The 16,736-nt window shown below is 28.1% G+C and overlaps 1 protein-coding gene across 1 annotated transcript in view; it reads left to right on the forward strand.

The window, feature by feature from the left end:
- LOC113367845 (basement membrane-specific heparan sulfate proteoglycan core protein-like) overlaps positions 1–16,107 on the forward strand; it is a 144,517-nt gene extending 128,410 nt beyond the window's left edge. Inside the window, exons 32-36 of the mRNA XM_026609422.1 lie at positions 5,997–6,284; positions 8,710–8,913; positions 11,063–11,278; positions 12,693–12,840; positions 16,037–16,107. Of these exons, the coding sequence (XP_026465207.1) occupies positions 5,997–6,284; positions 8,710–8,913; positions 11,063–11,278; positions 12,693–12,840; positions 16,037–16,082 (902 nt within the window). The 3' untranslated portion in view covers positions 16,083–16,107. The remainder of the gene's footprint in view (positions 1–5,996; positions 6,285–8,709; positions 8,914–11,062; positions 11,279–12,692; positions 12,841–16,036) is intronic.
- Positions 16,108–16,736: the final 629 nt, after the last annotated feature.

The following is a 16,736-nucleotide window of genomic DNA, read 5'->3' on the forward strand; positions in this document are numbered from 1 at the left end:
ATTTCACTAAAAAACCGGTTTCTAACCGGTTTTCGAATTTTATATAGAAAATAAACTTTTGCTCAAATATTCTGTAATTTACCCGCAAATTTAGTGTGATTTAGAGCAGTATTTGACTGAATTTATTTTATTGTTCTATTTTATAGATAGTAAACGAAATTATTTTAATTTTGATTAGTAGAACTAAAAAATAATTGTTTATCTTCACTAAATAACTTTGAAAATAATTATTTGTTATTCAGGCATCATTTTCACATATAAGAATGAAAATATTTTTATGATAGTGAAAGGAAAGATCTCGAATAAATAAAAATATTACATTTTCAAATAAAAAAAATTCATTAAATAAAAAAAACTAAAAATATTATATACATGTTAATACATACTTGTTTATATCAATTTAGTTTCATAAACAATTAAGCTACCCGATATAATATTAATTCTCGAATGGAAAACTTTTATTTCTGTTCCGAGCAATTTTAATTAATTAATTTAAAACATTCTAATTGTTTTTTTTTTGTTTAATAAAATATGATTGCGGAAAATTGAGAACGTCTATCGAATTTCTACTCAGATGTGTCCTCTGTTTACTCACAAAATTTCCTGAAATAGAAAATTCTCTCATACTTGCGACCAAATTATGCTTAAGGGGCACAACTAGTGTAACCGCCTAAAAAAAGGTGATTTTTAGGGATTTATATTAAAAAAACTACTTTATCGATCATTTCAAAATTTTAGGAATATATTTATACATGTTTTAAGAATACATAGTAAAATTTTTGAAGAAAAACATTAAATATTTTTTAAGTTATCGTCGATCATCAACGGCGCGACAAAAAAAGGCCTTTCACTACTGCAGTGATTCCGGCCTTCTACGTGGATGAAATTTAAAAAAAAAAATCTCGTTAAACTAGATAATATTGTCTGTAAAATGAACTACGATAAAAAAAAAATCAAAAATTGAATTTGCTGCAGCGATTACTCAAAAAACAAATGATCCGATCACTATCAAATTTTTTTTTTACACGTTCTATATATCGTTCTCCGTAAAATGAACTATCGAGTTTTTGATCGGATCAAAAATCGAATTTTGGCAGTCCAAAAACGACCAAAATTTTGGGTAAAATTCGACTTTTTTTAAAAAAAACGCCGTCATTTTGTCAATTTTTGATTTTTTTTTATCGGAGTTCATTTTACAGGCAATATTATCTAGTTTAACGAGATTTTTTTTTTAATTTCATCTACGTAGAAGGCCGGAATCACTGCAGCAGTGAAGGGCCTTTTTTTGCGTCGTTGGAGATCGACGATAACTTAAAAAATATTAAATTTTTTTCTTCAAAAATTTTACTATATATTCTTAAAACATGTATAAATATATTCCTAAAATTTTGAAATGATTGATGAAGTATTTTTTTTAATATAAATTCCCAAAAATCACCTTTTTTTGGGCGGTTACACTAGTTGTAACCCTTAAGCAGCAAAAATATATAGTATTAAATTTTTACATTTACACAATTATATAATTGTCTAAAAGTAATAATGTGCTAATCGTACTACCCGATATAATATTAGGTTGTCAAATATCTCCCTTCCGCTTTTTTGCTATTGGTTATAATACAAAAAGGCGGAAGGGAGATATTTGACAACCTAATATTAATTCTCGAATGGAAATAGCAGAAGAAAAAATTAGAAAGCAAAGAAATTATTTTTTGGTGAAAATATTTATAATAAACAGTTTTGATTTTTTTACAAAGTTTACTACATTATTTTATATAAAATTAATCCAAAAATCAATTATTTTCTCATCGAAAGGAAATAATTAAATTGAATTTGATTCTCAAGTTTTGCGTTTTTACTTTGGTCAACACTGTTAAAATTACGAGTCCTTGAGTCGATCATGTGGTCGACCGAAAAGTTTTACAACTCGTCATTTATTTGTGAATTTCTTAGAAAAAATATTTTATTGATAATTATTCATAAATTTTTATTTCAAAAAATTAAATGGGATTTAACAAATCTTTAGATGCATAAACAACGCACAATAGAACACATTTGTGTCGAGTATTTCAGTTTCAAATTGTCGGAGTCGTGGAGTTGTTAAGCGGATATAACTCCTTCCTGAAGCGGAGTCAAATCCGAGTCGATCCGGCTTCGATAAGCCTATATAATATATTATGATAAGCCCATCTCTACTATAGATATTTTTCTACCCTAGGTTGTATTTCTGGTTTGACCCTAAACAAACGTGATGCCTCACTTTTGGGTGATGCCTTGGTTCAGGGGATGGTGGTAGCTGATTGTGAAACTTGTTCGCCTTATGGAGGTGCTGCAAATGCTTGTCATAATGGTGGTAAATGTCAAGAATCTAAAGAAGCTCCTGGATGGAGGTGTTTGTGTCCTGAAGGATTCTCTGGAAGCGATTGTTCTAGAAGTGGCGACGTGTGCTACCCAGGTACGATGGTTTTTATTTATTGTCGTGAAGAGTGTACTATATGTCTATTATTATAGGTGCTTGTGGAGCTGGTAGATGTTCAGATGCACCCTCAGGTGGATTTGTATGTGCTTGTCCATTTGGCAGAACAGGAAGCAGATGTGAATTGACTGTTGCAATTGCAGAACCTTCATTCAAAGGTAGTATGAACACAAGTTTTAGTTTGATAATTTTGGTAAAACTAAGGTAAACGTATCATATTACGGGATCTCAAGAAACGTTTGACTTTAAACTAAATCTGTTATATTTTATTAATTAGACCTTTAAGATTATTATAAAACAAGATTTTTCGTCGTAGAACCTCATTTATAGAAATAATCTGCTGGCATTTTGCTGAACCACGAGTTTGTCCCTAATTCCGTGATAAAAATCGGCCCGTGAACATAATGCCGGGAGTTGTGATAGCGCTCAAAGTATACATTTTTGATCGTATTGCCTTGATAAATATAGTTGAATAGGTTATAAAAAGTACGGTTAATTATAAAATAACACTTTGATATGATTTTAAAACATTTATATAGTTTATAAAAGTCATAAAATTATAAGAAGTTGAAAAACTTCTAAAATAAAAATAAAAAAAGCTGGTATTATTAAAGTAATAGCAGTATAATAATCATTATCAATACTGTTTCGGTAAATCAAATAAATGAAACAATAAAGGAATAATATTCAACGGCAATTAAACAAAATAAATTTAAAATAAATATTAATTTAACTCAAATAAAAAATTAAACTTGAAAGTTACAATTCTGCCAACAAACGTAAATCTTTAAAGACTTTAAAATAATCTTTAAAGACTTTTAAGTTAACAATAACTACTAGCTTAAATTAGGTTTGATTGGGAATTTTGTATGTTTTAGAAGCTTTAAAATACATTTAATATAATATGGCAAATTTCTTTTAAAGCCTTTTCAGGGTTTTGGGTGAATATTTAATTGGAACCATCGTTTTTTGAAAAACTGAAAGACCGATTTAAAATCATACCCAAATAAATTTACTGATATTGAATATAATTTTAATAATATTTAATAAACTGTATTAGACTATTAGAAAGTTACTGCATTCAAGAGTAGCTTCGGCAACTTATTTTCGAATAATTGCAATTCATATTAATTTAATAACTTATGATGTATGTTTGTTTTTTTAATGTGCAGGTTATATAATGGTTATATTCCAAAAGCTTAATCGGATTAAAACTATCGTGTTTACAGGAATACCGTGCGCGGGGTATACCTGTATTTTCATTCAATTTATATAACAGAAATAATTGATCATAGATGAATAGGTATAAATAAATGATTCTCTCATTATTACAATATTCTAGGTATATTGGATGGCGATCGGGTCACGACTGAGGTCTTTCAAAAGCATTTTACGGCTTTAAAAACTAATACATATTTAAATTCGAAAGTCGTACTATTTTATTAGGATTCAAATTATAATTGATGTGCTATTGAATAAAATTATTATTTATTGACCGTTTTCTTATTTTGCGATCAAAATGAAAAACTACCGTAATAATGTACTAGCCCGGAATAGTGTACATTTAATGTTTTTCCTAAAGGTGACGGATATTTGACACTACCACCACCAAAAAGGCGTGCAAGATTCGACTTGGAAGTAAAACCAGACGATGTCTCCAAGGACGGTTTGATTTTGTACTGTGCTGAAAGCGAAAAGGGCCATGGTGATTTTGTCAGCTTGGCTTTGAAAGATGGACATCTTGAATTCAAGTGAGTACAACTTGTAATAATCAATTTTTATCTACTTAATTTTTTAATTCTTTAATTTTTTAATTATCAATTTTTATTTAGGTTTGATACCGGAGCAAACCCGACAGTAGTTCGTTCCCATCAACCTTTGTCCCAAGGTAAATGGGTTAAGGTAAGTGCAGGAAGACATGCTGGAGAAGCAAGATTGACAGTTTCTGGACAGCCTGATGCATCAGAAAAGGTGAAAGGGCCTCGTAAACCTTTGGCACTTCATACCAAACTTTATGTAGGTGGCTTTGATGGTGAGAAAACTACTTTGAACGCTGGTGTTGGCGTCGATCAAGGATTTGTTGGATGTGTAAAAGACGTAAGTGGAAGGTTTTTGAAGGGAAAAAAAATCTTAAAAATTTGAAGAAAAAAAAATGTTTGTAAAAGAACTTTGATTTTTTGCGGGAAAAAATTTTGGGAAAAAACTAGGAAAAAAAAATTGAGAAAAAACATTTTGGGGAAAAAATATTTTGGTAAAACAATTTTGGTGTAAAAAATTTTGAAAAATAAATTTTTGGGCAAAAACCATGGATTCTGGGATATAGTCTTTGAATTTTTCAAGATAAAAATTTTGGGGAAAAATGTTTTGAGGGAAAAAATTTTAGAAAAAAACTTTAGGAAAAAAACTATAAAAAACATTTGGAAAAAAACTGGAAAAAAAAACTTTGGTGAAAAATATTTTGGTAAAACAATTTTGGGGTAAAAATTTTGGGAAAAAATTTTTTGGGCAAAAACCATGGATCTTGGGATATAGTCTTTGAATTTTTCAAGACAAAAATTTTGGGGAAAAAATATTTTGGGAGAAAAAATTTTAGAAAAAAAATTCTGGAAAAAAAACTGGGAAAAAACATTTCGAGAAAAAATTTTGGAGAAAAAAAAATTTTGGAAAATATTTTGGGGAAAAACCATGGACTATTGTCTTTGATTTTTTGAGGAAAAAAACTGGGGAAAAACATTTTGGGGAAAAAATATTTTGGTAAAACAATTTTAGGGTAAAAAATTTTGAGAAAAATTTTTTTTGGCAAAAACCATGGACTATAGTCTTTGAATTTTTCAGAAAAAAAAAATTTAGAAAAAAACTTTGGGGAAAAAAATTTGGAAAATATTTTGGGGAAAAACCATGGTCTTTGATTTTTTGAGGAAAAAAAATAGGGAAAAACATTTTGGGGAAAAATTTTTTGGTAAAACAATTTTGGGGTAAAAAATTTTGGGCAAAAACCATGGACAATATTTCATTGACTTATTTTATGGACAAAAGTTTATCGACAATAGTTTATGGACAATTTTAAAAAAAAAACTTTGGAACAAAAATTGGGAAAAAATCTGTGAAAAAAAATTTTGGGGTAAAAAATTTCGGGAAAAAAATTTTTGGACAAAAACCAAGGACTATAATCTTTCAATTTTTTAGGAAAACAATTTTGGGGAAAAAGTTTTTGAAAAAAATATTTAGGGGAAAAAATATTTTTGGGAAAAAGATAGTCGAGGGGAATGCAAATGGTGATTTTTATATTCTTTATGTTTAGATTGATGTTGCCGGTTTGGCTGCTGACTACAGTTCTATTGATGATTCTGCAAATGTAGGACAATGTGATTCATCCAGCAATGGACACGAGGAACAACCAGGTTACTTGGAAAATGATGAAGACAACTTAGTAGTCGGAAGCCATGACACATCTTATGGAGGTACGTGTTTTAGACCAGAAAATTTCGCACTTGCTCCTACTAATTTTCTATCTTTCATCTAGGAGATCATGTGTCTTCTGGTCAACACGGAGGTCATCATGCCATCCACCATACACCATCGCCTTGTGATACAAACCCATGTTCCAACGGAGGTATTTGTCGTTTGGAACCTGGTTCTTACGATTTCATGTGCCAATGTCCTGAAGGATTCACCGGAAAAACTTGTGATGCAGCTTTGAATCCTTGTGAAACTTTAAGACCTTGTCAGAATGGTGGATCATGCCATGCCTTAGGTGGAAGTTACCAATGTTACTGCCCATTGGGATTCATGGGAACCAATTGCGAAGACGGTATGGTAAATGATACATAGTAGGGAATGCAATACCGGTATACCGGTATACCGAATTACCGGTAAACCGCCCGATTTTTCGGCTGTATTTTTACCGGTTTTTATTCCATAAATACCGGTATTTTCGGTATTTTTACATAAGCGCTATTTGATATATAATACATTAAAGTTTAAATTTCTCGGAACAAATTTATCTTTAAATTCCATAATCGCATAAACAGCTATATCTTCAAGTGATTTTATAAGATAAACAAATGTCAAATATTAGGTTGTCAAATATCTCCCTTCCGCCTTTTTGTATTATAAACCAAGAGCAAAAAAGCGGAAGGGAGATAATTGACAACCTAATATTTATTGCTTTCCGACGGGCTTCATATCGTGTTACAATAAATAGAATTAGACTGATAGATAATGATGTTTCTTTCATCTATTGTAAAAATGTAACGGTTTTTTAAGTGATATTTGCGCCAAAATATTTTATATCATACAGATTACCCCTGCGTAATCTTCATTCTTTTCTAACTTTATACATAATAATTATGATAATTACTAAATATTTTTGCTTCTTAAAATATTTTTTGAAAACGTTTTGAAGTTTGAAAATACTATAGAAGCATCACATTGTTTTAAATAACAATACTCAACAATTTTAGTAACTTATTATTTATTTCTTAATCTTAAATTAGTGTAGAAAAATTATTTTTTTTAAATATTGGAGATTATGCTAATTCAACACATCGGATACAGACAATACAGAGTTTATTATAATAATGTAATATGATCTTTTATGAGTTTTTGGTCTTTTTTACTCATAAGTTTGATTTTGGTGAAAAGTACTCAATATTCTCGATAGTGATAATGAATTAATTAAATTGCATATACTTTTGTTAAATTATTATTTAAAAAAATAAATTTATTGTTTAGTTGAATACAGTTGTAGTTGTACAGTTGAAGGAGAAGTTTGTTTTCATCAAAAAATCCGGCTTGCTAATTTTATGTTTTCTCGACGTTTCAAGCCATTCTGAATCGAATGGGACCAAATGTGGAAAAAGTATGTGTGTGTGTGTGTGTGAACAGATTTATTGCCGTAAATCGACGTTTTCTCAAAAACGGCTGGATGGATTTCAAAAGTTTAAAAGTCATTCGATGTATCTCGATGAGGACTAGCGTTTCTCAGTCTTGTGCGACGATCGGCCGGGCCGTTTCTTTGTAAATAGCAGAATGGTGAAAAAATTTTCGTGCACGTTTTAGCCCGCAATTCTGAACCGATTATGAAAATTCAAAAACCGTTCGAAAGATATTGATTGGGAATCGTGCTGATTAGTTTTTGGTAAAGATCGGCCGGGCCGTTTTCTTGTAATAAAGTGTTAAAAAAAAAATTCAACGATTTTTATGATTATTTTTTGACGGTAGATACTATAGTCTTCTATATCATACTAAAATATTACGGCCCTACGACAATTGGTTTAACTTTGAAAATTCGTCGAAGTTTGCAAAAATTAGTATCGTTCTTTTGGCATTTGTCAAAATTAGACCTCTCATCGACGTTTTCTCAAAAACGTCTGAACCGATTTCAGAAATTTAAGAGCCATTTGATGTATTTCGATGAGGACTATCGCTTATCAGTTTTGTGCGACGATCTGCCAATCTGTTTCTTTGTAATTTGTAAAAAAGTGTTAAACTTTTTGTCCATATTTAAGCTCATCCTACCGAACCGATTTTCAAAAATCTAAAACTGTTCGAAAGATATTAGTTGGAAATGGTACTGATTAGTTTTAGGTTAACTGTTGAAAAAAGAATTTAAGCCGATTTTTATGGAAATTTTTTTAGCGATATATATCATGGTCTTATACCACTTTCTGTAATATTACGGCCTTACGACAAGTAGTTTAATTTTAAAAATTCATCAAAGTTTGAGAAAATAAGTTGTTTTTTTGACGTGAGTTAAAATTAAAATTAGACGATTTACTTGGTATAACGATAGTGTACTTGGTCTTAATGAACATACTAAACCATTGAAGTACTACGGCAACTGGTTCAATTATAAAAATTATTGATTTTTGAAAATTTGCTTTTAGAAACTACTCCTTATCGAAGTGTTCTTTCGTTTTCAATGATGTATAATAAATCTACTCGGAATACTTATAATCACTCATAAATTAATTTATTTATTTACACATTTCGGGAAGTTCATGTAACTTGCCTCAAGGCAAAATACCAATACCAACTAGTTCATATTTGTACTAGTAACTTTCAATTTTGTTTACGTTTGTTTAAGATAATAAAAATACCGGTAATTTACCGGTATTCCGGTTTTAAAATGAAAAAATACCGAAATACCGGTATTGAAATTTTCAATCGGTATTGCATTCCCTAATATATAGTGCATAAAGTATTGGTGTTATGTATTTTTGTGGTTTTTGCAGTTGCTGAATTTGATAGTTCCGTATCATTTGCTGGTGATGGTTATGTGGAATTGAGTAGAGGTTTGTTGCCCCATACTGACGACCAAAGTGCTACTGAAGTTATTGCTTTAAGTTTATCAACGAACGCAAGTAATGGTCTTATTTTCTGGCATGGACAAAAAGCTGGTGTCGATGGAGGAGACAAAGATTACATCTCGCTAGCAGGTAATAAATTAACTTTCATATCACAAATTTATTTCCAATAGCTCAATTTATTTTAATGCCAAGGGTTATCCGATTTTTTTTAGTCATACCTGTACATGTGGATGTATGAATGAATGAATTTTTGTTTATTCACGACTAAAACATTGATTTTCTAAATTTATTGCACAAAAAATTATCGTCTGCCTTTGTGATTTATAGCATAAGATATACGTATTGAAAATTGAAGTCTTTTAAAAGGTATAACAAATTCAGGTACAATATCACCTAGAATTTTTCTACCCAAAATAATTGCTTCAATAACGTTGACTATAACTTTTATAATTTCGTACCATATTTTAACTGGCTTTTAGTATTTTTAATATCTAAATTACATTTTTCTCACTAATAATTCAATATACATTATTACTTAAGTTCATATTTGAAGTGAATTGATTGGTCAAATCCTATTCATATGTGCACTATTCTATCTACAATCAAAGAAATTAGTACAGTAAATAGAGAGGAAAAAATGGTGTTTCCTGTGAACTTCTTTACCAATTTTTTATTCCAAAACCAAGTCAATTCTAGATGAAATACGATTAATTTTAATTTTGGTCGAAATAGCGCTCATAAAACTATTTGATTTAAATGAAAAAAAAAACAGACTTTTAATACTACACATTTATGAAATATATAAAATGTAACACTTCGCCGCTAGATGGCTTCTGGTTTATACAAAAAACCGACATTTCAGAAAACCGGTTTTCGAATTTTAATTTTACTAAAAAACCGGTTTTAACCGGTTTTCGAATTTTATATAGAAAATAAATTTTTGCTCGAATATTCTGTAATTTATCCGCAAATTTAATGTAATTTAGAGCAGTATTTGACTGAATTTTTGTATTGTTTAATTTTATTAAACTAGAACTAAATAATAATAGTTTGTCTTAATTAAATAACTTTGGAAATAATTATTCGTTATTCATGCATCATTTTCACATATAAGAATGAAAAATTTTTTATAATAGTGAAAAGAAAGTTTTCGAATAAATAAAAATAATACATTGTTAAATAACAAAAATGCATTAAATTAAAAAAAAAAAATTAGATAAATATTGATACATACTTATTAATATCAATTTCAGTTTTAAAAACAATTACGCTAAACTCGGGTATTGTCTTTTCCTAACAATTTTAATTAATTAATTTTAAACATTTTAATTGTTTTTTTGTTTAATAAAATATAATTTCAAAAAACTGAGAACGTCTATCAAATTTCTACTTAGACGTGTCCTCTGTTTACTCACAAAATTTTCTGAAATAGAAAATACTCTCATACTTGCGACCAAATTATGCTTAATTGTTTTTAGAGCCTGATATAATAATTCTAAGTTCTTTGTTCTTTAGTTTGTGGCTTCTAGTGTTTAAAACTCTTTTTTTTTTAAGTTTGAGTAGAGGAAGTTACTTCGTCAAATTGATTTAAATTAATATATACACTGATATAAAAATCTAAATTAATATATACAAAACCTTTCTGGGAACCATTGCAGACTGATAAGATATCACATGCTATTGAACCGATATGATTTTAAGAATCAAAACGCTTGCATTTATCTTTTATATTTGGCTATATTTGTCATTTTCTATTTATTCAGTGAAAACCGACTTTTTTCACTAAAAAAAACGGTTTTAGAATACCATAATTTTCGCCAAAAAATCGGTTTTTAAAACCGGGTTTGAAAACCGACAAACCCTAGCCTCAACCATTTCTTTTTTTAGTGGTGTATTCCTTAGTGGAGTTCTCTTACGAAATTTGTTCTAATTTCTTTTTTTAGTTGTGGATTCCTTCCTGAAGTTCTCTTACGAAATTTGTTCTAATTTCTTTTTTTAGTTGTGGATTCCTTCCTGGAGTTCTCTTACGAAATTTGTTCTGATTTCTTTTTTTAGTGGTGTATTCCTTACTGGAGTTCTCTTACGAAATTTGTTCTAATTTCTTTTTTAGTTGTGGATTCCTTCCTGAAGTTCTCTTACGAAATTTGTTCTAATTTCTTTTTTTAGTTGTGGATTCCTTCCTGGAGTTCTCTTACGAAATTTGTTCTGATTTCTTTTTTTAGTGGTGTATTCCTTACTGGAGTTCTCTTACGAAATTTGTTCTAATTTCTTTTTTTAGTGGTGGATTCCTTCCTGGAGTTCTCTTACGATTTGGGTGGTGGACCAGCACATGTCAGAAACGTTTTCTTAAGGGTTGATGATGGTGCTGTTCACAATGTGGTTTTGAAGAGAACTGGTAAAGAAGCCAGTGTCGAAATTGATGGTCTGTTCACTGAGTATGGAGAAAGCGAAGGTGTTGACACAGAAATGGACTGTCCAGGAAATCTTTATGTTGGTAAGTAGACCAGGATAATTGATATTGATTGTATTATTACAAGATAGATTACAGAAATGTATAAAGTTTGTGATCCACCAAGATGCTGCCAAACTTTATTAAATACACTTGCACTTTGTTTATATTTTTGAAGGACCAGATATATTTAGATAATGGCTAAAGCAGAACGATTAAAAGATGATAAGTAGATAAATTGTTGTATATTTAAATGAAATAATACAGTAATAAGATTTATAGATGATATGTTACTTAGTTGAAGTTTGAATCAATACTTGTGTTTGTTAGATGATATTTGATTTGATTTAATGCACGCCTTAAGGCACGATGCCACTAGGTGTATGGCATCGTGCCTTAAGGCAAATTGCTGGAACTTCCCGTACCGTAATGAAATATTTGAGAAATTTTAAACGTTTTCTAATATATTATTACAAATGCAGTAACTATCATTATTTTTGCTATCTTGTTATATCTGAGCAAATCAAATGTAAATCATAAATCAATTTATTATCTCCAGAACATTAACAATTGTCAGTTCATTTCGAATTCAATTTCAAAAAAATAGTTGCCTAATTTACACAAATTGAAAAAGTGCTTCCGTATAGTCACAGTCTAAACGCATTTGCAAATAATTCTGTGCGACACTTTTACTTATACTGTGCTTAGCTTGGCGGCATTTTCACATTTTTCAATAGTTTTCACAAAATTGAAAAAGTTCTCCTGTATATAAACAGTCTAAACGCACTTGGGTAAACATTTTTACCAGGGTGGCGCTTAGACTGTGCTTAGCCTCGGCAATTTTTTGAATTTTTAATCCAAAATTACAAAAATATTTTATGGAAAATAAAAAAGATGTAATAATTTTTATCCTCAAGAGCAATTCAAATCGGACGCTTAGTTCACTCAAAAACTGACATCGTACCTAAATAGTAACTTAAGTAACGTTGTAGTTACGTATTAGTTACATTTCATTATACTCAAAAAAATGCGATATAACGTATAAGTTACATCACAGCAACGTAACTACATAATAACTTAAGTAACGTTGTAGTTACGTATTAGTTACGTTTTAGTCATTTATGTCTAATTTAAAAATATTTCATTTGTGACATTTTAAATATCTCAATAAATCGAAGTTTTGATAATTTATTTCAAATATATCACTGGAAGGGGAGTAATGTGGCGATGTTTCATTATGATGCATTTCATTTTAAATTAAAATTATATTTTGATGCAATGACAATGAAAGGATTATTTAATATTTTGAAATTATATATTAAGGGATGAGGGTTTATGATTTGCTATGCCTGTATGAAGGTAATAAAGTATAATAATATTATTCCATTAGGGTTGAGTAAGACATTAACAGATTGAGTACAGGATACCACTAGATATTGATTAAATATCCTTTTTCCAGGTGGTGCGCCAGATATCTTCAGTTTAACAGGAGGCAGGTACAGTACAGGTTTCAAAGGATGCATATACGATTTAGAAATTCAAGACGAAAGATCTATTGATCTAAGGCGAAAGTCTTTGTCAGGAGTCAACGTTAAGAGATGCACAAGGTAAGATGTGTTCAATATTGCAAAAACTGCATGCTTTCATCCAAACATACAACTAACTAATTATTTAAATTTCATGCTTGCTCCGGGATTCATTTATATCATTTATTTGTATCATTGATTTATATCATTCACTTGTATCATTTATTTCTATCATTTATATGTATCATTTATTTGTATCATTTTTTCTAACGTTTCGGTTATCAGACCCAAATGGATTCCATCATCTTTAGTATTTTTAGATTCCCAAGAATTCGACGACTTTGGTCAACCTCCTCCTGTTCACATTTTATATCCGAGACCGAGTTTTAATAATGCGAAAAGATTTTATAAAACGAAAGATAAAATTAATATTTTATTATTCGTGTCGTCGAGTTTAATTTTTTTACACAGCTCGTATTTGAACAACGTTACGTAATAGATTTATTAAAATTAATTTAATAAATTTTAAGTATTAAAAATAAATCCTAGAATTTTTGTGCTGTACTGGCTTAATCCATATTTTTTAACATAATATAAGTTTTTTCACGCTTTAACACCAAAACATTGGCAAAAAATGTACCTAACATTGTGATTCATTTTTTCTTAAACATCATAACAAACCATCGCCACAGTACTCCCCCTACAGTAATGACGTTACTTTTTCTTAGTAAAATAAATGTTAAAAAAAATGTACAATAAATTATTAGAACTTTGATTTATTGATACATTTTAATTGGCACAAATAACGTTACTTAGGTAACTATTTAGTTACGTTGCTGTGATGTAACTTATACGTTTTTTTGCATTTCTTGAGTATATTAAAATGTCACTAATACGTAACTACAACGTTATTTAAGTTACTCTTTAGTTACGTGGTTGTTATGTAACTTATACGTATTATAGCATTTGCTGAGTATATTATATTAAAAATATATTTGCAATTAATTAAAAACGTAACTAATACGTAACTATAACGTTACTTAATTTACTATTCAGTTACGTTTTTGTAATGTAACTTATACATTTCATCGCATTTGTTGAGTATTTTGCTATTTCAAGTGGGTTAAGTCATCATAGCACTATTATTAATATTTTAAATAATAAAAATATAATTTTTGGTATTTAAAATAATATGCATCATTAAAATGTAATGCATCATAATAAAACATCGCCACAGTACTCCCCTTCCAGTGATATTTTTGCAATAAATTATCAAAACTTCGATTTATTGAGACATTTTAAATGTCACAAATAAAATATTTATAAATTACAAAAGATAGACTAAAACGTAACTAGTACATAATCATAATCATACGTTACTTAAGTCACTATAGAGTTATGTTATTGTTACGTAACTTTTACATTTCATTACGTTTTTTGGGTATATTATTACTATTTCAAGTGGATTAAGTCATTATAGCACTCATTATTAATGTTTTAAATATTAAAAATATAATTTTTGGTATTTAAAATAATTTAAAACATAGAACCAAAAATTTGTTTGGAAATAGTAAAACTTACAAACAGAAAAATTGGTTTTAAAATATATTGTTAAAGTTTTGTAGATTTTAAATTAAATTTAAGTTAAGTGATTTGACTGAAAAATTATATACGTACATAAATTATAAATATATATATATATATATATATATATTAGGGTGGTCCTTAATATGGACATTTTCGAATTTCCTTGCTCCCAAGGGCTCAAATGATTCCACATAGATAAAAAACAATTCTCTGAAAGTTTTAGCCCTTAATAATAACGTTTAGATAAAGCGCAATTCAATCAAAGTTTTGTATGGAAATAGCATGGAAAAATTTTCAAAAAATTTAAAAATGTTTTTAGATGTAATTTAGCGAACAAATGAATGAATAAAACTCATTTATTTGTCGCTAAGTTACACTTAAAACATTTTTTTTAATTTTCAAATTTTATCCATGCTTTTCCATACGAAGTTTGATTGAATTGCGCTTTATCTAAACGTTAATATTAAGAGCTAAAACTTGCAGAGAATTGTTTTTTATCAATTTGGACCCATTTGAGCCCCTGGGAGCAAGGAAATTCGAAAATGACCATTTTAAGGACCAACCTAATATATATATATATATATATATATTATAGGTCTGCAAATAGTTAGAAAAATCATTAAAGGATCAAATCCATATATCGTATTCATATCATTTTATATGTATATATACATACATATATCATCAAATATTATAAAAAATATAAAATAGCAATACCAAATTATTTATACATATATAAATATATCGTCATAAATATTATAAAAAATATAAATTATTATGTATACGAATATATACAATTATAAATATATATATTAGTGAAAAAATATTTAAACAAATATGTATATAATATAAATAATATTATTAATAATAATCGGAACGAGTGGTCGGAATGGAAAAATATTCTGGGTATTCATAATTTTTTAACATCATTTAATTTTCATCATCATCATTAATATAATTTTTTTTGTTATTTTGGTTTTTGAAGTTTTGTTTTTGCTTTTATTAACATGGAATGCAAGCTTGGTGGATTTATATAAAGGTAAATATTTATAATATAGTAATATACATATAGTATTGCATTTATAGTACTTTAGCAAAAAGGCAAAACTTTAATGATTTATCAGGATTTATTCATTTTATTGAATTTTTGTTATGTAACTGCTACATAACTTGGGCGACACATAAATGAAACACACGTGAACTAAAACAAAGTGTCATAGTATTAAATATCACACAACGTTTTAATTCAGTTTGTTTTTAAATATTTTTATGTAACTGCTACGTAACTTGGAAGACACATAAATGAAACATATGCAACCTACATACTAAATACATGCTACGTAAACAAAAAAATAAATATCAAATATTACAAAATTCATACTTATTCTATTTATATCTATTTTTATACGTGGCTATATCTAAATATTGAATATCACAAAATTTTGTAGTTCATTTTGTTTTGATCTCTTCAAATATTTTTTTTTCAATTTAATTTTTTTTGTGACAGCTTTGTGACTTGGAAGCTACAGTAATGAAACACTTGTAACGTAGATGCTACGTAACCACAAACATATCGTAACATATTGTATATTTAGTACTTTTTAGTTGTATTTTTGCTAAAGTACTTTTTGCAATATAAAAAATTCACTTCTTATATTTATTATTAAATTATTATGTTTTTTTATTCTAGTACACCAACGAGAAATCTATTTGGAGAAGATGCTATGTACCGCTAAATATTAATATATAAATAATTACACGTATATATATATATATATATATATATATAAATATATATATATATATATATATATATATATATACATACGTGTTATAAACTAGATGTTATTATAAAAAAGTGCCAAAACTGCCTTATTTTCCGCATACTGACCGTTTTTTCATTCATTTTATTAAAACAACTTGTGTTCATTAATAATTGTAATAAGTAATAATTAATTTCTAGCAATTTTTGTTTTGTTTAAAACTACTTAAATTTATATGTATAAAATTAATAACAAATACTCTAAATTGCAAACAAATTATACTCGGATTTTATGAAAATCCAAACATTTTTTCTTGGTTAAGATTTATTATATATAGTGGTGCCATAAATATAATTGTTTAGATCAGGATAATATAAATTATATATTTATATATATAATTTATATTTTATTCTGATAATGTGCAATTTTTAACTTTTTTCACATTATTTGTTTAAAATGAAAAAAGAGTGACACGATTAGATTTTTGCTTATATGTGCAAAATATTGATTTTTTGATATTGATTTTGAAAAAAAATTCTTGGACTTTAACAAAATTTGGAACATAAATAGAAGTTTATAAATAATTTCATCAATCAAGAGTGTTGCTACAAAAATTTAAAAACTATT

Source organism: Ctenocephalides felis, unplaced genomic scaffold (genome assembly GCF_003426905.1).
Source record: "Ctenocephalides felis isolate EL2017-DRISC unplaced genomic scaffold, ASM342690v1 CF-g0.4_SCAFFOLD_01170, whole genome shotgun sequence".
Taxonomy (NCBI): Eukaryota; Metazoa; Arthropoda; class Insecta; order Siphonaptera; family Pulicidae; genus Ctenocephalides; species Ctenocephalides felis.